A 24,522-nucleotide genomic window follows, 5' to 3' on the forward strand; every position below is an offset into this window, starting at 1 on the left:
CTCGGGTTCTCTTTAATCCCCATTTGAAACAACAAGCACGTCTCTTATTTGCAGTAAAAACGTCTCAGTGTGTGCTGAAGTGCTGATAAGTGTCCAAGCAGGGAGGATAAGGAGTACAAAACAGCATTTTTTTTTTAAATGCTACATTTCACATCCCTATTTATTAAAATATACATTTTAAACCACATTTTTCAATGCACATTGCAGCAACTTTACTGCAAGTAGAAGTGCAGATGTACTAGTTATATTGAATACATTGGACTAACGCTGCTTTCTTACATTACTTGGTTATTTGAACACAAATAACCTGACATGAGAGGCTGACATTTTTATTTAATTTTTTTTAATGCTACTTGATAGGCAGTTTTGCAGTTTCTCTGCATTCTATACTTTGTTACCGGTGTACAGATGGAGATTTGCAACAAAATTCTTACTAGTGTTTGTGCACACTGGACTCTCAGCTGAGCAGCCAGTTCTGCCCAGGGGAGAGGTGAGGCCAAGTGTAAACCAAAAAGCGCTAGCATAATCGCAAACGCTTTAGTGCTTTTTGAAGTGATTTTTTTCAGAGCAATTCTAGGCATGTGCAGAGCAATTTTCTAAACATACCTAGCGATTTTTGGAGCAACTTTTTTTATATTTTGTTACAGTAGAGCTGTAACTGAACAGCTTCTGTAACAAAAAAATCGCTTTGATCTAGCATTTTTCAGAGCGATTTTCCACTTTCCTATAATTAACAGAGGCAAAAATGCTGCAGGCTGCAGCCCCTGCATTTGGGACAAAAGTACATCGCTCTGGTGTGATCCATCCCATTCAAATACATTAGCCAAGCACTTTTCAAAGCACTGGCGATTTCAAAAGCGCTCAAAAGCGCTCTTGGTGTGCACTAAGCCTTAGCAGACGTCATCTCAGTATGAGCAGTAGTGTAGCAATAGGTAATGTAAAGGTTGTGACTGCAGCTGGACTCAAAGACCCATCTGAATAGGGAGGGCAGTGAGGGAGACATCAGCCTAAAGGGGATCTCAGGTAAACTTTAAGGTCTAATTCCAGGATTCCTTTTGTTTTTATGTTAGGCTTAGTATAGGTTATGCTGGTTTAAGGAACCTGAAGTGAGAGTGATATGGAGGCTGCCACATTTTCATTTTTAACAATACTAGTTGCCTGGCATCCTGCTGATCTTTTTTGACTGCAGTGGTGTCTGAAACACATACCTGAAACAAGCAGCCAGGGTATATGGCTAAAAGTATTAGAGGCAGAGGCTCAACAGAACAGCCAGGCAACTGGTATTGTTTGAGAAGAAAATTATGGCAGCCTCCATATTCTCTCTCACTTCAGGTGCCCTTTAAGCTGAAGGACCTATTCATTCAGATAGTGCTGAATAAAAATGCCAGCATAATATTTGCTGGTGATTTTACAGTATTTTCCATCTACTTCTATGGAGGTGATAAATCAGATGCGATGGCATAAACAATGGGACAGTGTTATGCAAAAAGAGCATACCTTAAGGTGGCCATACATTAGGCGACTTAGAGACAGAGTGACCATTCAATTCGATTATTATAATCAAATTGGATGAAAAGGAGTGCCGCCAAGTGCATGCCAAACCGACAATGTGACCAATTTCGGGATGAAAATTGGTCGCATTCTCGATCGCGCATGCTGCAAGATGTTGCTTGATCAGGTGCGCGGAGGTAACGCCATTCAATTTCCCAACGATTGCGATGAAACCCACGACGGTGCCCCATGTAAAGAATACATTACAATGTCTGTGGCCTGTGCTTGTCCCTCCACTGGCTTTCAGACACATTCCCCTCTCCACACACGCACGCCCCACGTGGTCTCCTAGTAAGGGTGTGCGTATGACGTCACACACGCGCGCCCTTACTAGGAAACATGGGGGGCGCGTGTATGCAGAAGAGATACCACAGAGGCAGCGGGTGATAAGCACGGGCCACGGACAGGTAATGTATCCTTTACACGGGGTACATTTACATTAGGGAGGCACAGCGTCGGCGCGGTGAGGCGGCGGATGCGGCGCACAAAGAGGATTCCAGATCTATTACAGCATAAACTTGATTGGGAATCGGCCTGTGGTGTATGGGCAGCTGACAGATCTCTCTCTAATCAGATTTGATTAGATAGAGATTTGTCTGTTGGTCGAATCTGCCCATACATCACTAGATATATGGCTACCTTTACACCCCAGCGGGACACAGAAAAACAAACGGCTGAGAAGCTCAGGGAGGTGGGGATTATCTGGTCCTACTTTACATATTTGTATGTAGTTTTAGGGCTGGTTCATAATGCAAGAGCGTTTGCCAAGCGCTTGTGATTTGAAAAGCTCTTGCTAATGAAATGCTATGTGTTCTCACTGGAGCAATACGTTTTTAAAAAAAAAAAAATCGCCATAGCATTACATTACTAGTGCTTAAAGTGAACCCAAGGTGAGAGTGGTATGGAGGCTGCCATATTTGTTTCCTTTTACAATACCAGTTGCCTGGCAGTCCTGCTGGTCTATTTGGCTGCAGTAGTGAACCACACGAGAAACAAGCATGTGGCTAATCCTGTCAGTTCTGACAATACTGTCAGAAACACCTGATGTGCTGAATGCTTGTTCAGGGTCTATGGCTAAAAGTATTGGAGGCAGAGGATTAGCAGGATAGCCACTGGTATTGCTTAGAAGGAAATAAATATGGCAGCCTCCATGTCACTCACACCTCGGGTTCACTTTAAAAAGCTCTTGCAGTGTGATCCAGCCCTCAGGGCACATTTCCACTTGTGCGGTGGGAACTGCCGCGGAAAAAATTTGTATGCGGATGCGAATTTTGCATGCGGTTGTATGCAAATTTTCATGCAAATTCGCATACGATTTCACATGGATGACTATGTATGGGAATTTAACCGTGGCAGTGCCTGTGTGCTTTTCAATTGTTTCTATGCAAAATCGTATGCGAATTTGCATGAAAATTTGCATACCAAATTTTCTATTAAATACATTGTATGCGATTCGCATAGCGGTATGTGAATTCTGATGGCTTTGCCTTGCAGATTTTTTCTGCACAGAAAAACGCTCAGAAATCCTGACAAGTGGAAACAGTTCCATTCTCTTGTATTGCCGATGCGAATTTGCATCCCGCATGCAAATTCGCGATAGTGGAAACGGGCCCTTAATGTCAGTCAGCAGCAGCAATGAAGGTGAAGGAACAACAGTTATATTTTAGGGCGTTTGCTGGTTTCACATTGACACTATTACAGACTGAAGTCTTCTGACTCAAACACATCACTTTGTCCAACAAATGAAGAGAAAGAAACTTTCTCCTTCGGGATGTCAGCCTGTAAAAACAAAAACAACAAAGCATAACAAATAAGTAAATAAAATGCATGGAGTAAATTGCACAAATTGATTCCAAACAAGGTAGCATCAGGGTAGAGTACACTTAGAGCTCAGTACTGGGGGTGAAGAGAGACGGCCCCCACGCCTCTATGGAGTCAAATCTGAGCACGGCCACCAAGTAACACCACCCCATGTCAGCGCTTGGTGGTGTTATAAACGCTGCTATTTGGCTGCATTTTAACCACTTCACCTCTAAGGGCTTTTCCCCTTAAAAAAACTGGAGCAATTTTCACCTGTCAGCACGCCATCCATTCATTCGCCTATAACTTTATTGCTACTTATAACAACAAAACAATCTATATCTTGTTTTTTTCGCCACCAATTAGGCTTTTTTGGGGGGGTACTTTTTGCTAAGAATTATTTTAGTCTAAAACTGTTTTAACGGGAAAAATAAGAAAAAAATTGAAAAATATTTATTTCTCAGTTTTCGGCCATTATAGTTTTAACATGCTAACGTAATTAAAACCAACACATTGTATTTGCCCATTTGTCCCGGTTATTGCAACATTAAAATTTTATCCCTAGTACAATGTATGGCGCCAATATTTTATTTGGAAATAAAGATACATTTTTCAGTTTTGCGTCCAACCCTAATTACAAGCCCATAATTTATAAAGTAATAGTAATATACCCTCTTGAAATACATATTAAAAAGGTTCAGTCCTAAGGCAACTAGTCAATTTTTATTTGTCAATTTTTTTTCCAAAAATGTTTGGGGTAACTATTGGGGAGTGTGGGAGGGCAGGGGTTAATTTAAAATGTAAAAATAAGTTCTAAAAAGGTCCTTTATTGAAAAAAAAAAATAAATGTAGATGTCATTTTACTTTTTGGACACAAGATGTTCTCGCCGGCACACTTTCTTATGCGTAGTATTACTACGCATAGAGAAAGTGATGTGTGGACGTTCTTTGTGAATGGCAGCGCCGTCTCAGATGGCTGCAGTCATTCACACGGGGATTTAAATCCAGATCAGCTGATTTCAGCGTGGCTCTGAGAGCCAAAACTGGGCGCCCCATAGCAGCAATGCTATGCTGCGTGGGGCGCTTAGCGGTAATTCGGGGCTCTGGCGGCTGCCAGACTCCGAAATACATCTCCTTCCGAGTTGCGACAACTCTAAGGGGGAATAGTATTTAACGCGGCCTCGGAGTTTAGCATCAGAGGTGAGAGCCATCATTCAGCTCTCACCGCACCGAACTGATAGGCGCCAAAATAATATGCACCCCTGAAATCAATGAATGGAAACTATTTTCCCATTCATTGATTTATTGGCTACTAATCGGTGGCGGTAACGTGCAGGGGGGGCACGGGGGACAAGAATGTGCGGTGAGTAGGGATGTAGTAGCTATGCAAGTTGTACAAGCAGTTATGGCATTTTGCAGGGATGTAGTTACTCGTCCCGGGGGAGGGGGAAGTGGTTGAATTGCACCAGAATGGCACTAGTGGCTGGCATCCAGAGGGCTGACTTGCCCATCAAATGTGACAGAAGCCTGATAGTATAATATCTGTGGTCCACTTATGCTCCCTAATTAGTTACTTATCAGTAGGGATGATCGGAACAGGCGATTTCCGATATCGCGGTAATTCCGCTGTAACAAAATTCCGTCACCGCTACATTCCGGCGGATCCCCGCGGTATTTCACGGAATTCCGCATTCCGGCGGAACAATTTCCACAATGTTGAAGGGAACCTAATGGTTGTTTCCTTTTAAACAAATACCAGTTCCATGGCAGTCCTGCTGATAACTGTGGCTTTAGTGGTGGCTGAATCACAATCCTGATTACAATTTTTTTTTGGTGGGGAGCAGCAGGAGTTGTCATAAGCCATGGGACCTAGAGGTGGTTCCATGGCAATCATTACAATTTTTGTTTGGAGCAGAAGGATAAGTTGTAGGCCAAAAGCATAGGGTTAGGATAGAATAGAACGTTGGACAGCTGCAAAAGCTGCATTTTTATGATCTTAAAATGCAAAAATATGCAGCAGAGTTTGAGAGGGAGACCATTTGAGGCTTGAAAAACAGCATAATTTTAATTCAGTCTGTCTAATCTTATTCATGAATCAGTGAGAGGGGCCTTGTAATTATTACTGATCCATGGCGCGTTCATTTTTATGAACGTTAGTATGTCCACATTGTCTGTGGACAGACGGGTCCGTTGGTCGGTGACCACCAGGGTTGCCAACCTAATTTCTAATTTTTTACGGACAAAAGGTCCAAAAAAGCAGGACACACAAACTTTTGGACGGACATGTGGGCGGAGTCAGTAGCGCACTTTTTTTTTAACGAGGGAAGGTCACATTTTTTAAGTGTAGTTTTTTTTTATGCTACATAAATGGGTGCCAAAGGCTATTTCATACCCCTCTACTAGCAACCCCAGAGGCAAGAAGTGATAAATGCAGCACCCTGTGAGCCCCTTACACCCAATGAATTATGGATCAGGAAAAAAAGGCGATAGTCTACTTCAGGTGACTAAAGGGTGAAGCAGAGCCGGGGTCATAAGAGGTGACTTGCTGTCACAAAGCACTAGATTTTTTTCCACTCATGCTGTGCACTGCTTGTCTGCACCCCACCCTACCCCCAATGAAAAAAGTGCAGTGCTCTGTGACGGCAAATCACCTCTCCTAACTCCTGCTTTATTTCTCCCTTTAGCAGCTAGAATATTCCTGGCAGCTCCCCTTTTATTTATTCTAGCTGCTAAGTATTACCTGGCTGCCTGGTGGGATCAAGGAGAATACAGAAAAAGGCTGCATAAAGCACACACATACAGTTACATCCCTGAATGACCCTGACCCTCCAAGCATTTTATCACATTGTTTATCTTTATTGACCTATAGCAGGGACAGCAGCTGTTTTGAGCAATGTAGCCTGACAGGCTGAGCCACACACATTACCTGGCTCAGCTGGCTGCTGCAGTGCTCCGCGTCATGCTGGACAAGAGTGGCTGAACACAGGACGAGTCAGGATAGGATCAGAAAGAGCTGCCTGCCATGTGCAGATTCCAGCAGGAGAGATGATCTGCTTTCAATCAGAGCTCTGCACTCTTTTTTCACTTTCAGTTTGGAATCGGCAATAGGGCAGAGGAAAGACAAGCTGAAATGTGCAGGGGAGTGACAGACATCATACTGTGTGTGTGTCTCTCTCTTCTGCTCTATTGCGGATTCCGAGCCGATAGTGAAAAAAAAAAGTGCAGAGCTGAAATGACCTCTCCTGCTGTGTGTATCCCCACAGCTGGCCGCTTCATGGATACCTGCTGCCCCGGGGAACAAATAGAAGAGGAGGAGAAGAATGAATAAACTGTTCCTTAGCAGTCACTTCTGCATGCTGCGTGTGCCCTGATCACTCCAATTAGCTGTAGTCTGGACGGAGTTTCTATGTGGGCGGGCTCACTGGGCAGAATCTCTCTCTCGCTCTACTTCATTGGCTGGAGAGAGGTTCCTGAGCAAAGAAGAGACTTACTGATTGGATGGAGGGCGGTACAAAAGAGAAAGAGGAGACCTGATCATTTCCCAGCTGCCCGGGGACAAATTTTGCAGTACCGCGGTGCGCACGTGTACAATGACTGCAACAAGAGTTTGTTTGGACGGACGCCTGTCCCAAAATGACGGACACTACGGACAGGGATTTTTAAGTGTCATTTGGACGGACTGTCCGTCCAAATACGGACGCTTGGCAACCCTGGTGACCACCCCACCTGCAGCACTAAATACTCGCTCAGAAAGAACACTGGTGGCGGGTCATGCAAGAACCTCCAGTGCATACTGAGCGAGTTCAGGCCAGGTATCCAGTTGTTTTGTCCAATACTCCATGGGGTCATTACTCTTCATATTGTCTGGAGCACTGGCCGACCCCAAGTAATCATTCACCATACGGGCCAGCCGCTGACGGTGACTACTTTGCCCACTGGTGGTGCTGCTAGAAGGAGTATCTGGCATTGGCTGATAAAATTATTTCAACATACTCAGCAGGTTCACAGATTGGCTATTGGTGCTGCTGCTGGGAGTGGGACAACCAGACCTTTGCTGAGTATGATGAGGCTTGGTAGCTTGTAGCTTTCCTACCCAACGAAGAAGGGCATTCCGGATGTGGCTCATCCTGGCGTCTGCTTGGGAGGGGGGGTATGAACTGCCGCATTTTCCCCTTGCACCGGGGATCTAAGATGGTGGTCACCCACATGTCGAGCCTTGATTTTAGAGTTTTAATCCGGGGGTCCTTACGGAGGCACTGGAGCATATAGGCAGCCATAGGGAAGAGATGTCTGCCATTAATCACCTCTTCCTGGCTGTCAGAACTGTCGTCATGCTCCAGCTCCACATCAGAATCTTCTTCCCACCCCCGGGCAATTGGCTCTTCCGCTTCCACAAACTCTGCCTCCTCATCCAGGACTTGAGCATGCTCACTCACTCCCCTACTTGACTGACCACTGTTCAGTAGTGCTTCCTCCCCCTGTCAGAGCACTTTGTCGAGAGCCTTGTCCAGCATGAAGACAATAGGGAGCACTTCTGATATGCTGCAGTGCTCCTCACTGACCAATTTTGTTGCCTGCTCAAACTGCTCCAAGACTTTGCACACCTGTCCAATCAGCTGCCACTGGTCCACAGTAATGTAGTCCAGTGGCCCTGTTCTGGAGGAAGATGTCTGAAACAGGTATACTGTAGCCTGACCACCATTCGCTGCTCCCACAACCTCTCCAGCATGTGGAGGGTGGAGTTCCACCACGTCGGACAATAAGAAATAAGCCTGTGCTGCGGCAGGCTATGGTGGCACTGCAGCAGTTTCAAGGTCGCGGTGGCGGTTGCGGAGTGATGGATGTGGGCTGACACTGGGCCAAGCAAGGTAAGGGAGTGTAGCCACCTTCAGAAATGGCAGCCAGCATGTTGGCACCATTATCAGACACCACTACACCTGTCTCCAGTTTTCGGGGGAAAAGCCACTGCTGAATCTGATCCTGTAAGGCTGCAAGGATTACAGATCCGGTTTGCCTGTTCTCGTCTATGGATTCAAGTTTCAGCACTGCGTGGCATCGATGGTGCTGCAGACCAGTGTAGGAGCGGGACCACTTGCTGGGAGGCTTAGCAACGGCGGACTGGCCTTGGACAGAACAGGTAGCAGAGGGAAATAGAACAGGCCTCCCCTTCAACCCACGTGGTGGCACCACCAGCTGAGATGCCCCAGATCTTGCACCCTCCTCAGCAGCACCATGGAGAATGACCCAATGGGCGGTAAAAGTTAGATACTTTCCCTGCCCATGCCTGCTACTCCAGCCATCCATAGTGAAGTGCACCTTGCCACCGACAGCGTGATCCATAGACCGGCCGACACACTCCACAATGTGCTGGTGAAGGGCAGGGATAGCATTTCTGGCAAAATAATGGCGGCTGGGGATCCGCCATTGTGGAGCAACACTGTTCATCAGTCTGCGGAAGGAGGCACAGTTCACGAACTGGTAGGGCAGCAGCTGTTGGCCCAACCGCCTTGCCAGGAGTGCATTATTTTTTACAACAAACGGATCAGTTGCAGGGAGCATCCGCTTCCTCTGCAACATTTCTGGCACAAAGGCCTGATGCTGGAACACTGGTGATTCAGAGGAAACCAACAAGGGTGATGATGAGGTGCTTGCCGAAGTCTAGAGCCCTCTTCCAGCCTGGCATGCAGAGGGATTTGAAGTAGAATGGGACGCAGGTTGGACAGGGACAGGACGACTAGAAAAAGAAGAGGAGGGGCCTGTTGCTGCTGCTTTTCCTCCACCCATCTTATTGTAATTCTTTACATATTCGAACTCCCATCTGGTGGTTGCGCAGATGGCTTATCAGACCTGAAGTGCCGAACCCGCTGCCCGATTTGCCTCTGCTCACCGATTCACGGCACACAGAACAGACTGCCCTGGATTCATCCTCTTCCAGAACAGTATAATAATTCCATGCAGGGGACATGGAGCAGTGGTGCGACCTGTTCTAGCACGTCGATGCTCAGCATTCGACAGGTGGGTACTGACAGACGGGAAAGCACTTGCAGGCTGCTGGCCAACCATCTGCTCCGTTTCTCCAAGCTGCTCATGCTTGCTAGTGCCTAACCCACCAGATGGCGACCATGTTGGATCAGCCACCTCATCATCCAAAACATCATCCAGTTCAACCAAATCACTGGAACCCATAAATGACTTTTCTGGACCCCCCACCTGGCCATGAAACACCTCTGTAGTTGACTGGTAGTGATGTAGATTGGTGGTGACACAAGCTCCCAGTTGTGATGGATTACTGGGTGAAGAAAACACAGGGGCCATTTCTGTCACCACAGAACCCACCATTTCTTGGGACCTTGGTCCCATGGTCTCCTCCAATGCCTCATCCCGATCCTTCTGCACATCTCTCTCATCGACATAGGTGTGCTTTAATTCTGGAGGAGAGTACTGGGAGGAAGCAACCTAGTCAAGAGAAGCAGCTGTGGTCGGGTTCTGGTCATGAGGAACCTGGCCACTACTGGTGCTGCTGCCACTAAGCTTCAAGTTCCTCACACTGGGTAGAGGGTTCCTGATCGAAATAATCAACTACCTTGTTCGCCTGCTGCTCTGTCAAAATTTTCCTGCGTGCAAACACAGGGAAGACATCTCTGATCAGGGTCGGAACGCTTCCTGCTGCTGCTGCTACCCTCAACCTGATCACGTACTTGACGTGATCCTCCAACATCACCATCACTCCATTTTCTTTTAGGAGTGGCAGGACGTTACTGCTGCTCTCGCTCCATTTTTTGGAGGGCCAAAAACTTTATTGGGGAAGGGGTATGAGCGACAGAACCAAAGTAAAATAAATCCACCTAACTTGAACTGAAAAAGAAAATAAGAGGGTGAAAAAGAAAATAAATCAAAAAGAAAAGAAAGAAAAAAAAATGAATTTAGAAAAAAAAAAAAAAACTTGCACTACACTCAACTAATCAATTACCTAACTCTCTCACTCTGTCAAACACTAAAGGCTTATACACACATCAGACCATAGACTTTGGAAAATGATAGATCACAGACCAATTTTATCCCCTTCCATGTAGTATGAGAGCCATACTCTACACAGTCAGTCTATTCTATGGAGCTGAACTCCCCATCAGACAGAAATCTGATCTGTTCCTGCAAAATGCATTCATAGTCTATGATATCTGCAGATCATCATACACACTTGTTTAACAGACATTCATCTGCAGATCAGATCCACCAGGATGGATTTTCAGATCTGCAGATGATTGTCTGATCTGCAGATGAATGAATTTGCAGGAACAGATCTTTGGCAGGAACAGATCTTTTGCAGATACTGATCTTTTGTGTCTGTACAGCATCTGTGTGAGCAGAATCTTGCAAAGATTTTTTTCTGATGGGGAGTTCAACTCCATAGAAAAGACTGTGAAGGTATTGCTCTCATACTACATGAAGGGTGGTAAGATTGGTCTGTGATCTTTTATTTTCCAAAGACTATAGTTTGATGTGTATATGAGCCTTAAACCTGCAGCCTGGCTGGCTCTGTCTAATGGTGTGTACACACTTGAAAGATAAATGAAAGATATCAGACCAATTTTACCACCTTCCATTTAGTATGAGAGCCATACTCTACACAGTCTATTCTATGGAGCTGAACTCCCAATCAGGTAAAAATCTTTGCAAGATGCTGCTTACAAAGACCGCTGTACACATTCAAAAGATCAGTATCTGCAAAAGATCTGTTCCTGCAAAAGATCCGTCCTTGCAAAATGCATTCATAGTCTACGATATCTGCAGATCCTCATACACACCTTGTTTAACAGACTTCATCTGCATATCTGACAATCATCTGCAGATCTGAAAATCCATCCTGGTGGATCTGATCTGCAGATTATCTGCAGATGAATGTCTGTTAAACAAGGTGTGTATGAGGATCTGCAGATATCATAGACTATGAATGCATTTTGCAAGGACGGATCTTTTGCAGGAACAGATCTTTTGCAGATACCGATCTTTTGAATGTGTACAGCATCTTTGTGTGCAGCATCTTACAAAGATTTTTACCTGATGGGGAGTTCAGCTCCATAGAATAGACTGTGTAGAGTATGGCTCTCATACTACATGGAAGGTGGTAAAATTGGTCTGATATCTTTCATTTATCTTTCAAGTGTGTATGTAGCTACTAATAGCTCACACACAGTATAATTCTCTCTCACAGTCTTTAAGACAGTCTTAAAGACTTCTGTTTTATATACAGTCTTTAAAGAGACACTGAAGCGGAAAAAAAAATTATGATATTATGATTTGTATGTGTAGTACAGCTAAGAAATAAAACATTAAGATCAGATACATCAGTCTAATTGTTTCCAGTACAGGAAGATTTAAGAAACTCCAGTTATCTCTATACAAAAAGCCATTAAGCTCTAAGACTTTCAATGTCGTGGAGAGGGCTGTTTACTGACTTATCTCAACTGTTAGTTAATTTTTTAGTTTTCCTCTGCCAGAGAGTTCATTACTTCACAGACTGCTCTGAAAGAATCATTTTGAATGCTGACTGTTGTGTTATCTGCACATATTATAGAATGATGCAATGTTAGAAAAAATACTATATACCTGAAAATAAAAATATGAGAATATTTTATTTGCTGCTAATCTTCTAGTAATTATTCATAGTGCACAACCAATTCATTATATCATTTTTTTTTCGCTTCAGTGTCTCTTTAAAAAGACTATTGTTTTAAGTTGAAACAACTAATATGGGTCTGTCTCTCCTTTCTCCAAAACACCAGACTGAAACCCACAAGCTTCGTGACGGCACACCTCTCTTATATACAAAATGGGTGGGATAGCTGATGATAGGTAGCTAGGAGCTGGTTGCTAACGTAGGATTGGTTGGTTTTTGTTAAGACTAATTGGTGCAGAAATTCCGTTTTTAATGCTCTATCCCTTCCGATCCCTCTGATTGGCTAATGCAGCTTTTACACACTTCTGATTAAACTCAGACGGAATTCCGCATAGAAATTCCACTATTTCCGGCTTACCGGAACGGAATTACGGAAATCTCCATTCCGCGGAATCCAACGAGCAACCCTACTTATCAGATTTAGGTGGTCATCGGGCCATTTAATGCCTTCTGGGGAGCTTAGCAGGACTATCTAACACTGGTAATTGGAGGGAACATCTTGTTACTGAATACTAATATAATCCGAACATTTATATAGCGCTTTTCTCCTGTTGGACTCAAAGCGCTCAAGAGCTGCAGCCACTAAGGATGCGCTCAAGGGGCCACCCTGCAGTGTTAGGAAGTCTTGCCCAAGGACTTCTTACTGAATAAGTACTTACCCTAGCCAGGATTCAAACCCTGGTCTCCCATGTCAAAGGCAGAGCCCTTAACCTGCTGGGCGGTCTGGACGAGCTCAGCTCGTCCAGTACCGCCGGAGCCTGCCGCTCAGGCCCTGCTGGGCCGATTTGGCTCAAATAAAAAGCAGCACACGCAGCCGGCACTTTGCCAGCCGCGTGTGCTGCCTGATCGCCGCCGCTCTGCGGCGATCCGCCGCGAGCAGCGGCGAAAGAGGGTCCCCCCAGCCGCCTGAGCCCAGCGTAGCCGGAACAAAAAGTTCCGGCCAGCGCTAAGGGCTGGATCGGAGGCGGCTGACGTCAGGACGTCGGCTGACGTCGATGACGTCACTCCGCTCGTCGCTATGGCGACGATGTAAGCAAAACAAGGAAGGCCGCTCATTGCGGCCTTCCTTGTTTATTCTGGGCGCCGGAGGCGATCGGAAGAACGCCTCCGGAGCGCCCTCTAGTGGGCTTTCATGCAGCCAACTTTCAGTTGGCTGCATGAAATAGTTTTTTTTTTATTAAAAAAAAACCCTCCCGCAGCCTGCCTGGCGATCTTAATAGAACGCCAGGCAGGTTAAAGGATACCCGAAGTGACATGTGACAGGATGAGATGGACATGTGTATGTACAGTGCCTAGCACACAAAAACTTTGCTGTGTTCCTTTTTTTCCTTTCTCTGCCTGAAAGAGTTAAATATCGGGTATGTAAGTGGCTGACTCAGTCCGGATTCAGACAGGAAGTGACTACAGTGTGACCCTCACTGATCAGAAATTCCACTTTATCTCTTTCTTGCTCTCAGAAACTATTTTCTGCTAGGAAAGTGTTTTATAGTTGCAATTTCTTATCAGTGAGGGTTACACTGTAGTCACTTCCTGTCAGGACTGAGTCAGCCACTTACATACCTGATATTTAACTCTCTGACAGAGAAAGAAAAAAAGGAACACAGCATAGTTATTTGTGTGCTAGGCACTGTACATACACATGTCTATCTCATGTCACTTCGGGTATCCTTTAACCAGTACACTATCCAGCCACTGGATATCAGGTTCATGTTCATAATACAGTTACACCTGGCTGCCCAATATTACTAACTAGGTGCTGGCATACAGTACATACCATCTTGGGGACACACCTGGCTACCCTATCTAGGTGGGGGCATACATACCGAGAGGCTCAGAGGGCGTGCAAATACTACCATATGGGTAGAAGAATATATATTATCCAGGGGACACACCTGGCTACCTAATGCCACTACCTAGGTGGGGGCATTCAGTACATACTATCTGGCTGCGCGCACCTGACTACCCCATACTACTATCTGGGGGGGGGGGGGGGGCTCCCAGGGTTACACTGTATTGCTGGGAGAATATCTGGCTAGCAAGCACTGCTATCTAGGGGCACATAGCTACTTATTGTATAGGAGGGCACACAGCTACTTATCTGTTGTATTGGAAAGGCTTGGTGCTCACCTGTTTTTGTGTCCTCCTAAACAGACTTCTTGATTTCTTTGGATCTATCTGCAGGGAACAAAAAAGAAAAGAAAAAAAATCAGCAAAAAGAGAATGGAGAATGTTCTTGTTACACAATGATGTACAGTTACACAAGCATTTATATCAGGCTTTATACTGAACAGGACCCAGCATCCTCCTGTTTGGCAACTCTAGCATCTTCATCCTGTACTGGTCCCAGGATTCATCATATACAATGCAGACACACCGTTGCTACACAGCTCCAGCATTGTCAGTCTCACTGTTCCCTAGCACCCGGTCCAGCCTCTATTCAGTCTATGCCACACCTATTTTACCTGTCCCAGTCCATACGACCGGTCCAGGCCTCAACTTATCTCTATCACTCCAGTCTGCGGTACAACATTCTCAACCCTGCCCGGCCAGTCTGTCCATTCAGTTCCAAACCCTAACCATTCACTTTTGTTCCTCTCCTACCCACTGTCAGCAGGGCCGGTTTTAGCAACGATGGGGCCCCAGGGCAAAATAAACCTGGGGGGCCCCCCCAACAGATACCCCGGAACAAAAATTGGCATTAAGGGACCTTTTTTGCAGCTTGTATTGTCAGGGTGTGAAGCCCCAATCGGTCAGAGATCCACATTCTGGCTAGCATGGGGGGACAAGGGGTTAAAAAGTTTCAGGAGGGGGGACCCCACATAATTTTGTAAAAAACATTTTCCCACACTCTTAACAAAACAAAAAAAAATTATTGGGAAAAATCGGAAAAAATGCCAGGGATCTCCATACAGCCATATTGCGGCTGTATAGGGATCCCTGGCCAAAGTGCTGCAGCTGCGGAGGGGTTTCCAGGAGGTCCATACGTACTGCGTATGGACCCACTGGAAACCCCATCAGGAAATTCATTGCTCTTTCTTTGGATACATGTAAAATTACACTACCATAACTAAAAGTGCTACTAAAAATGACATTTACCGCATTTAAAAGTATAGTTTTTTTCCTTCAAAACTTTAAAATCGATTTTCTCAAAAACTATAATGTCTTTTTGAAAAATAGATTTTCCTCTTATTCCCAATGATCTCCTTAATTTATTCTGCAAATTTATAGTTTCTAGCATTTAACCACTTAAGCCTAACTGGACGAAAATTCTCGTCCAGTTAGGCTGCGCGCACTCCCGCGGGTCGTGCGCACTCCCGCGGGCCCCCCCGTGTGCGCTCCCGCCGCTGGCGTTAGCCAAGCGATCAATGAAAGGGATTATAGATCCCCTTCACCGATTGCATCCCCCCCCCCCCCCCCCCCCGGAGAAAAGCCGGCAGCGTCTCTTCAGACGCTGCGGCTTTTCTGAGCTCAAAAAGTTCCCAGTCTTCATTCTTCTTCCTGGGAGCGAGATCGATCGCTCCCAGGACTTTTTGACTGTGGCCATCTTGTGGCCAAATAGTAAAACTACACCCACATCAGCTTTTATTAAATAAATACATTTCTAAACATTTAAAATAGGCTGTTAACCTCCCACATAAAAAAATACCCACATAAAAAAGTTAATGAAAAAAAAAAATATTACAATAAAAAACAAAAAGAAAACAAATAGTTACCTAAGGGTCTGAACTTTTTAAATATGCATGTCAAAGGAGTATATCAAAATAATTTATTAAAATTATGGGCTTTTAAATAGTGATGGCCGTAAATTGAAAAAATGCACCTTTATTTCCAAATAAAATATCGGCGCCATACATTGTGATAGGGACATCATTTAAATGGTGTAATAAGCGGGAAAAATTGGCAAATAAAGTACATGGGTTTTAATTATGGTAGCATGTATTAATATCAAACTATAATGGCCAAAAGCTGAGAAATAATGATTTTTTTCCATTGCTTTCTTAATATTCCTGGTAAAATGGATTCAGAATAAATTAATTTTCAGCAAAATGTATCACCCACAGAAAGCCTAATTGGTGGCGGAAAAAACAAGATATAGATCAATTCATTGTGATGAGTAGTGATAAAGTTATTGGCAAATTAATGGGAGGTGAAAGTTGCTCAGATGCAAAAAAAAATTTCAACCCTGTGGGCTTAAGTGGTTAAGGAGGTGGATTTGCTATTAACCGTTAAAGTCGGCGGGTTTTTAAATGTGTATTTTTTTTTCCTTTGAAACTTTAAAATCGATTTTTTCAAAAACTATAAGGTCTTTTTGAAACATTTTTTTCCTCTTGTAGCCACTGGGGGCCCCTACAGGCTCTGGGGCCCTGGGGCAATTGCCTCCTTTGCCTCTATTGTAGCGCCGGCCATGACTGTCAGGTCTACATTGGCGTGCACTGACTCAGTCCTCATACATATACTGGTCTCATCCTCTTCAGACTGCCGGGTTTGCCCTCCTGTTCTTCCAGTTACTAGTAGTGGTAACCTTGTGGCCACTTGCAGCAAAGCAGTGTGCTGCCAACTTATTTGCTGCCCAGTGGTCCATTTGATTCTGCACCCCATGGAAGCCTGCATGTCTTCCATCAGTGCAGAGCAACCCTGATGTCAGGGCCTTGTTCATAACACAGATCACTCATGAGTACTCACAATCTCCAGGTTTTCTTTGGTCGCAATCTCTGGCTGCTCGCTTATTATCTTCTTTAAGCAGCTGCTGAGCAGGAAAGCCTAAAACACAAAAATAAGAAAGTTACTCCTAAGGAGGAACTCAAGGGAGCAGCTCAGATGCATTAGTGAGCAGGACGTCCTATTCAGCAATCATTTTAGCCAGGCTAATCATAGCTCCCAACTGTCCCTCTTTTCAGGACTCATGTGCAGAACTATATAAATGTATGTAGGTTATCTACTGAAAATGTGTTGGACTCTAAACTTTATTTCCATCTTTTAAATTTATATATTTCTTATTTTCAAATGCTGATAGGAAGGAAAATGAACCAGGATAGAAAGGATCAGTGTAGTTGGAATTATAAAAACTACCTATTTTTCTTATGAAATCTTTATGGTATATGTGACTAGGGGTGTGCCGGGGGCGTGGTTAAGGGTTTGGTAGGGGCGTGGCTTAAGTGTCCCTCTTATCTCAAAAAGTTGTGAGGTTTGCTAATCTTGTCAAGTCCAGTCAATTTAGCCTTACAGGAGGACTCAAGAATGTGGAAAAAAGGTGCCCATTCATTAGACGATGTATAGGCGGATCGACCAAGAGACAGATCTCTCTGATCGAAGAGAGATCTGTTGCCAGCCCATACACTGCAAGCCGATTCCCAATCAATTTCAGCATGAAATCTCAGGAATTGGCCTTGTGCCGCAGAAACGGCCGCCCCCCCCCCCCCATGCTGTCCCCCAATGTAAAATGTTCCCCCTCCAGTGCAGTATACTTTACCTGTCTGTCGCTGGCTCCGTCCGCATACTCATGCCACATGTGGTTGTCTGTGTATACGTGGGGGACTGACATTACACACGCACCCACATTACTCCAGCGATGGACAGGTAGTATACTGTACCGGGCACATTTTACATTGAGGGGACAGCACCAGGGTTTCATTGCTCGTCCCAATTGCACGCCATTACCACCACGCACCCAATTGAGCAGGTCAGCCCGACATACATTATGTCCAAACAATACATGCGTCCAATTTTGGCCCAAAATGCATCGTTAATTGGGCCTACACTTGGCGGCACTGATTTTTCATCAGATTAGAACAATCAAATCGGATGATCGATTGGCCCAGGGGCGTAACAATAGCCCCTGCAAGGGATGCAGCCGCAGGGGGGCCCTTAGGGGGAGAAGCCTGGGGGGCTGTCTCTGGGGCCCTCCAGAGCCATTTTTAGGGGAAGGAGGGGGGTGCATTGCAGGAAGGGGGAGAAGCAGGCACCAACAGCAGCAGGGGGTACGACTCCCCCCTTCCTCACTTCGGGCTACCATTGGCGCTCCCCCCTCTAGCAAGGACAGCTGGGGGCCCCATCCGAAGTTTCGCAGGGGGACCCAGTGATTTCTAGTTATGCCCTTGGATTGGCCGCCAAGTTGCCTGATGTATGGCCACCTTAGCCACTTCAAGACCAGAGCAATTTTCACCGTTCATTTACTTCTCATTAACTTGCATAGACCAATATCTACGCCCCTGGAGCAATAAGTGAGTGTGTTTCCCGCCTCATATCTTCCCATCTACCTCTTCCGACCTTATTTGAGTTTTTGCAATGACTAGTATTTGCCTATTGTTTTCCCCCTTGATTAGAATTTGAGTGCAATAGAACCCCCCCCCCCCCCCCCCCCCCCCCCCACACACACACACACAAAAGCAAAAACATTCTCCAGTCTGTCCTAAAGGAGGAGTTCCCGGGAAATGAAAAAGAAGACCAGGAGCCAAATAGTGCAGTATCTCAGATTCATCCGGATTGTAAAGTTAATTGATTTTATACTCACAGAGGTGGGATGCAAGAAGTGAAATCACCAACAGAGCCTGTGGGCAAATGCCACGCGTTGTCCATTATAGTGCTCAATAAAAGCTATATTTCCAGTTTTTCTGGCAAATTTCTTCAGGAGAGGCAAGACCAACAATGCCCCTTATTTAAACGTTTTTTGAAACATTTTATTACATTGGGCACCTTCGGAATAATTGTTATTCGTATTTTTGGAGTGGAGTGGTTTACTATGGCGCGAGTGAGTGAACCTCCAGATTGTGGTTTATTGACAAACCCTTCTGTATTAAATGACCGTTAAATGACCATAACCAAGCTTATTTGGAAACCACTGGAGAGAGCGATTAACTGCAGTTCAGCTGCTCGAAAACGTCCCTACACTTTAACCATTTCAGCCCGCGGGTAATTTTCACTTTATGCATGAGAGCAATTTTCACCTCCCATTCATTCGCCAATATCTTTATCATTAATTATCACAATGAATTGGTCTAGATCTTGTTTTTTCCACCACCAATTAGACTTTCTTTAGGTTGTACATTTTGCTAAGAATTATTTTCTTCTAAATGCATTTTCACAGGAATAGTGAAGAGACTAACAACATTTTCATCCTTATTTATTCTATCCTATAAGTTCCTATGCCTGTTCTAATGTGGTCTGGCTTACTGCAGCCTTTCCCACTTGCACAGTGGCTGTATTATCTCTGTTATATGATCTAATCTTCTCTCCTCTGTCGGGTCTGTCGGGCTCAGGCAGTCTGGCTGGAATGTGCTGTGCTGCTTGTGATTGGATAGAAGCTATACACACCCTCTCCAGGCCCCCTGCAAGCTCTGTGCGACTCACACACTCTGCTTACTTGAGCCTATCACAAGCTTTTAGCAGCCATGTCTTCTGTTTGTAAACACTGCCTAAAACTGGTAATTACAAGCCAGGTTTGCAGCAGAGTGTGGCAGAAACAGCACAGAGGGGCCCAGGAGAACATAATGAATAGACTGGTATGCTTTTTATTGTAAGAATTTTAGAGTACAGATTCTCTTTGAAAGAAATGGAAAATAAATTATTTCTTCTCAGTTTTCAGCCATTGTAGCTTTAAAATAATACATGCTACCATAATTAAAATCTATGTATTTTATTTGCCCATTTGTCCCAGTTATTACACCATTTAAATTATGTCCCTATCACAATGTATGGCACCAATATTTTATTTGGAAAAAAAAGGTGCATTTTTTCAGTTTTGCGTCCATCACTATTTACAAGCTTATAATTTGAAAAATGTTTGTAATATACCCTCTTCACATGCATAAGTTCAGACCCTTCGGTAACTATTTATGTTTTTTTTTTTTTCATTAAAAATCTTATTTGGGTAATTTTTGGTGTGGGAGGTAAACAGTTAATTTTAAATATGATAATGTGGGCTTTTTTTATAAAAAAAAATATATATATATATATATGTGTAGTTTTACTATTTGGCCACCAGATGGCCACATTGAATTTTTTTTTTTAGCCCTGGAAGTGAAGTGCTCGCTTCCAGGAAGCATATGGAGGATGGGAAAAAAAATTCTGCTCAGAAAGGCCGCAGCCTCTGATAAGAAGCCGTCGGTTTTTCTGCTGGGGACTTAGATCAATGAATGGGAACTATGTTCCCATTCATTGATCCCTGGACTATCGGGAGTGGCACGGGCGCACACGGGAGCAAGCAGACGCACGCAACAGCACAACAGCAGCCGCCTGGACGTGACAATCACGTCCAGACGGCAGGAATGGTTAAAGTAATAATCCAAACAATTGTATAACGCTTTTCTCCTGTCAGGCCCAAAGTGCTCAAGAGTTGCAGCCACTGGGACGCGCTCTAGAGGCCACACTTCAGTATTAGGGAGTCTTGTCTAAGGACTGCTTACTGGACAGTTACTGACCTTAGCCAGGATTCGAACCCTTGTCTCCCATGTCCAAGTGGACCTGAACTCCAGGACAGCCTAATTCCCTCTCATTTGTGTCTAATAATTACAAGTAGTAATTTGCTCTCCCCCCTGTGTCAGCTGACTGCCACTGCAGATAAGCTAATTTGAAAGCACAGTATTTTAACAATATATCTGCTTCCATGAAAGCAGGAAGTAGAAACACTGTAGATTTATTTTAAGATTTCTATCAGCTGCAATGCTGGGAACACACGATGCAATTTCCCATCTGATCGACGGGGGATCGGACAGGAAGTTGTATTTTGCGTATACATGTCCAAACTGCCCCAGATCGATTAAGGGTTCAATCTTCCGATTATAATTTTACAAAATTGATCCCTTTCTTGATCGAAAACGGATCGGACCTGCCAGAAATAATTGCTTGATTCCAGCGGATCGGGCGGGAAATTGCATCGTGTTCCCAGCATAAACAAAGAAATGTTTTTGTTAAAAGGTTATTATGATGTTGCATATCTTTTAGAGCAGAGAGGAAGTTCTGAGTTCTGATCCATCATAAGCAATTAAATAATGTAGAGGTTGCAAGTATAAACGAGTCACTTGATCTGCAGAAAAGTACTATAGGCAGGCAATAGCAACTCCCCTAAGCAAGTTTTATGAAAGCCAGAATTTCCCTTTTTATACCCATCTCACTTCAGTGTATGGTTTCTGGAAATAGAAACTCCATTGTAGTTCTGCTTCTGTACAGCAGATGGTGCAATTGTATTGCTACACCAAGAATGAACCATAGTAGCAACCTGCTAGCAGTTTCGTGTTTACAATCCACTTTCAGAAGAAAGAAAAAAAATAAAATTTTTCTGGTAAAGAACAAATTGTAAAATTATTTGCATCTATGATTCCTAATATACTGTAAAACCAGCATACCTGCTCTGTCCACAATGTGATCCATGCCACATCTTGTCCCTGCTTGTACTCCAGCTTGAACTCTGATGGTAGCTTGCAGAGGTTTTCATTTTGCTGGAATAAATAAAAATAAGTGTGTGAAGGGTTATGTAAAATGGACTGAATCTGAATCCTCTCCAATATATATGCAGAATACCCGCAAACCTTTTCTTAGAAAATAAAAAAAGACAAAAAAAGACAAACACTTGTATAGCGCTTTTCTCCTGGCAGACTCAAAGCGCCAGAACTGCAGCCACTAGGATGCGCTCTATAGGTAGTAGCAGTGTTAGGGAGACTTGCCTAAGGTCTCCTGCTGAATAGGTGCTTGCTTACTGAACAGGCAGAGCTGAGATTCGAACACTGGTCTCCTGTGTCAGAGGCAGAGCCCTTAACCATTACACTATCCAGCCACTCAGACCAGTTAAAATATAAAGGTACTATTCAGTTAGCCGGGCGCAACCACTAGGTGGCGATAAAAGTTCAGCGTTGAACAGGGGAGGTTCAGGCGCAACTGAGCTAAGTAATGTAGAATGTAATCTCCCTCAGCCTGCAAAATCCCAGCGGCGTTAAAGAGACTCTGAAGCGAGATTTAATAAATCTCGCTTCAGAGCTCAAACGAGGGTCCCTGACCCCCCCGAATTCCCCTCCGAGCAGCAGGGGATCTCTTTCCCGGATTGAGGCAGGGCTAACCGCCGCAGCCCTGCCCCACGCGCGTCTGTCAGCACGTATCTCCGCCTCTCCCCCGCCCCTCTCAGTCTTCCTTCACTGAGAGGGGCGGGGGAGAGGCGGCGATGCGCCGCTGATAGACGCGACAGGAGGCAGGGCTGCAGCCGTTAGCCCTGCCTCTAGGAGCAGCAAAATCTACGACCACTTTGGTCGTTGATTTTGCGGGGGGGGGGGGGGGTTTGGGGGTGAAGGGACCCCCGTTTAGCCGCGGGATAGCAGCGTTTTAGCAGGGGCACACATGCCCCTGCTAACTACGAGCTCTGAAGCGAGAATTATTCTCGCTTCAGTGTCTCTTTAATTACTATTCCCCCTCCAGGCCGCCATGGATAGTAGGGAAAGATGCAACTCTGCTGCCAGCGATAGCTGGTGAGGGAGATTACATTCTACATTACTTAGCTCAGTTGCGCCCTGCTAACGGAGCTTTATCGCCACCTAGTGGTTGCGCCCGGCTAACGGAAAAGAACCAAATATAACGTTACTTAACATGGGATCAGCGACGATAAAGTTTCCTGTCCACCTCAAACCACTGATATCCATCAGCTAACAGGCATTACTGTGCAGTGTTCCCTTACCGTTATTGTTGCTATGGGAACTTGTTTGGAAGTGGCAGCTAAGTGCTACACGGGTCTAAGGGCTTGTGCACACTTCAGGCTTTGTTATCTTTTAAGCGTGGGAGATTTTTCAAAATTGCCCTGAAAGTGCTTACACAATGAGTCTGTATGAGATAGTTCACATATGAGCGGCTCGTTTGCGTTCCACTTTGTAAAGCGGCGCTTGAGCCATTTTTGAGGCGATTTCACCTCAATGGAAGGTATAGAAAAAAACCTCACAAAACCGCTTTGTGGAGCGATTGCGTTCGAGTTTTAAGAATACATTGTAGTTATTTTCCGGATCAAAGTGTTCACTTCCTCACTTGCATCAGAGTGATTTACCAAAACGCTTGGGAAAAACGCGTCGGAAGCCACTAACCACAAAAACGAATCGCCCACCCAAGCGCCGGGAATTGGAAAAAAATAAACGCCTCAAAAAAAGCCCACTGCGGACAGACATGCGAGCAGAACGCAATGTGAACAAGGCCTAAGAGGACTGAAAGATTTGCGCCCAGAGCGGGGGATGCTCAATGACTAATTACTATAAAAAAAAAACTCCTGCAGAATACTTACCATGTTAACATGCCACCTGGTGATTGCATAGATGGGGAGATGGAGGCTTTCAGTTTCACTGCTGCAGTGCAGTTCATTGCCACCCACATACACTGTGACAGTGCTGCTGGTCTTTCCTTGTTTCTTAGTACACGGGGATAACTTCAGGTAACCATAGTGTTCCACCTGATGCATAAGTTCCAAAAACTGCAAGGAAAAAAATAAAAGGATTGTCATGAGTTTCCACTGTTACAGACATGTTATGCATCAAACGAAAATGATAATAGCCTTCAAACATTGTAGTTTTCTTTATTCTGAGGAAAGTACATTTTTATTGGTATTTAAAAACGGTTTTAAGGGAAAAAAAAATAGTGTCTAGTATTAGAGTGATCATAAAGTTTACCAGAGCCAAACCTCAGGTACAAAACCAGATACTTACCTTAAAGGGGAACTGAAGTAAGAGGTATACGGAGGCTGCCATATTTATTTCCTTTTAAGCAATACCAGTTGCCTGGCAATCCTGCTGGTCTATTTCTCTGCAGTAGTATCTGAACAACACCAGAAACAAGCATGCAACTAGTCTTGTCAGATCTGACTTTAAAGTCTGAAACACCTGATCTGCTGCATGCTTGTTCAGGGGCTATGGCTAATGGTATTAGAGGCAGAGGATCATAAGGGCTGCCAGGCAACTGGTATTGCTTAAAAGGAAATAAACATGGCAGCCTCCATATACCTCTCTCTTCAGTTCCCCTTTAAAGGAGTACTGTAGGGGGGTAGGGTGAAAGAGTTGAACTTACCCGGGGCTTCTAGTGGTCCCCCGCAGACATCCTGTGCCAGCGCAGCCGCTCACCGATGCTCCGGCCCTGCCTACAGTTTACTTCCAAAATTTGCGACTTTAAAGTCGGAAAACCACTGCCCGCCTTGCTCCGGCTGACATCACCAGGAGCGTACTGAACAGGCGCAGACAGTACTGGATCTGCGCAGTACACTCACGGTGTATGTGGCCATGCAGGCGCAGTAGTTTTCCGACTTTAAAGTCGCAAATTCCGGAAGTGAACCAGAGGCGGGGCCAGAGCACTGGTGAGTGGCTGCGCGGGCACAGGATGCGTGCGGGGGACCATTAGAAGTCCCAGGTAAGTTCAACTCTTTTTCCCCTACAGTACTCCTTTAAGAGGGAAGCCTCTGGATTGAGGCTTCCCTCACTAATCTGTGGTATCCTGTTGCTGAGCACAGCCCCCCAGAAGATTAGTGCATTGTGGCTAATCAC

General features: G+C 44.9%; 1 protein-coding gene across 1 annotated transcript in view; it reads right to left on the reverse strand.

Annotated features, from left to right (window-relative positions):
- SNX31 (sorting nexin 31) overlaps positions 1-24,522 on the reverse strand; it is a 101,003-nt gene continuing 76,481 nt past the window's right edge. The window contains exons 11-15 of the mRNA XM_068238395.1: positions 23,277-23,462; positions 21,370-21,462; positions 16,712-16,789; positions 14,156-14,203; positions 1-3,330 (exon numbers count right to left, since the gene is read on the reverse strand). Of these exons, the coding sequence (XP_068094496.1) occupies positions 3,247-3,330; positions 14,156-14,203; positions 16,712-16,789; positions 21,370-21,462; positions 23,277-23,462 (489 nt within the window). The 3' untranslated portion in view covers positions 1-3,246. The remainder of the gene's footprint in view (positions 3,331-14,155; positions 14,204-16,711; positions 16,790-21,369; positions 21,463-23,276; positions 23,463-24,522) is intronic.

The sequence above is a fragment of the Hyperolius riggenbachi genome, chromosome 5, assembly GCF_040937935.1.
Source record: "Hyperolius riggenbachi isolate aHypRig1 chromosome 5, aHypRig1.pri, whole genome shotgun sequence".
NCBI lineage: Eukaryota > Metazoa > Chordata > Amphibia > Anura > Hyperoliidae > Hyperolius > Hyperolius riggenbachi.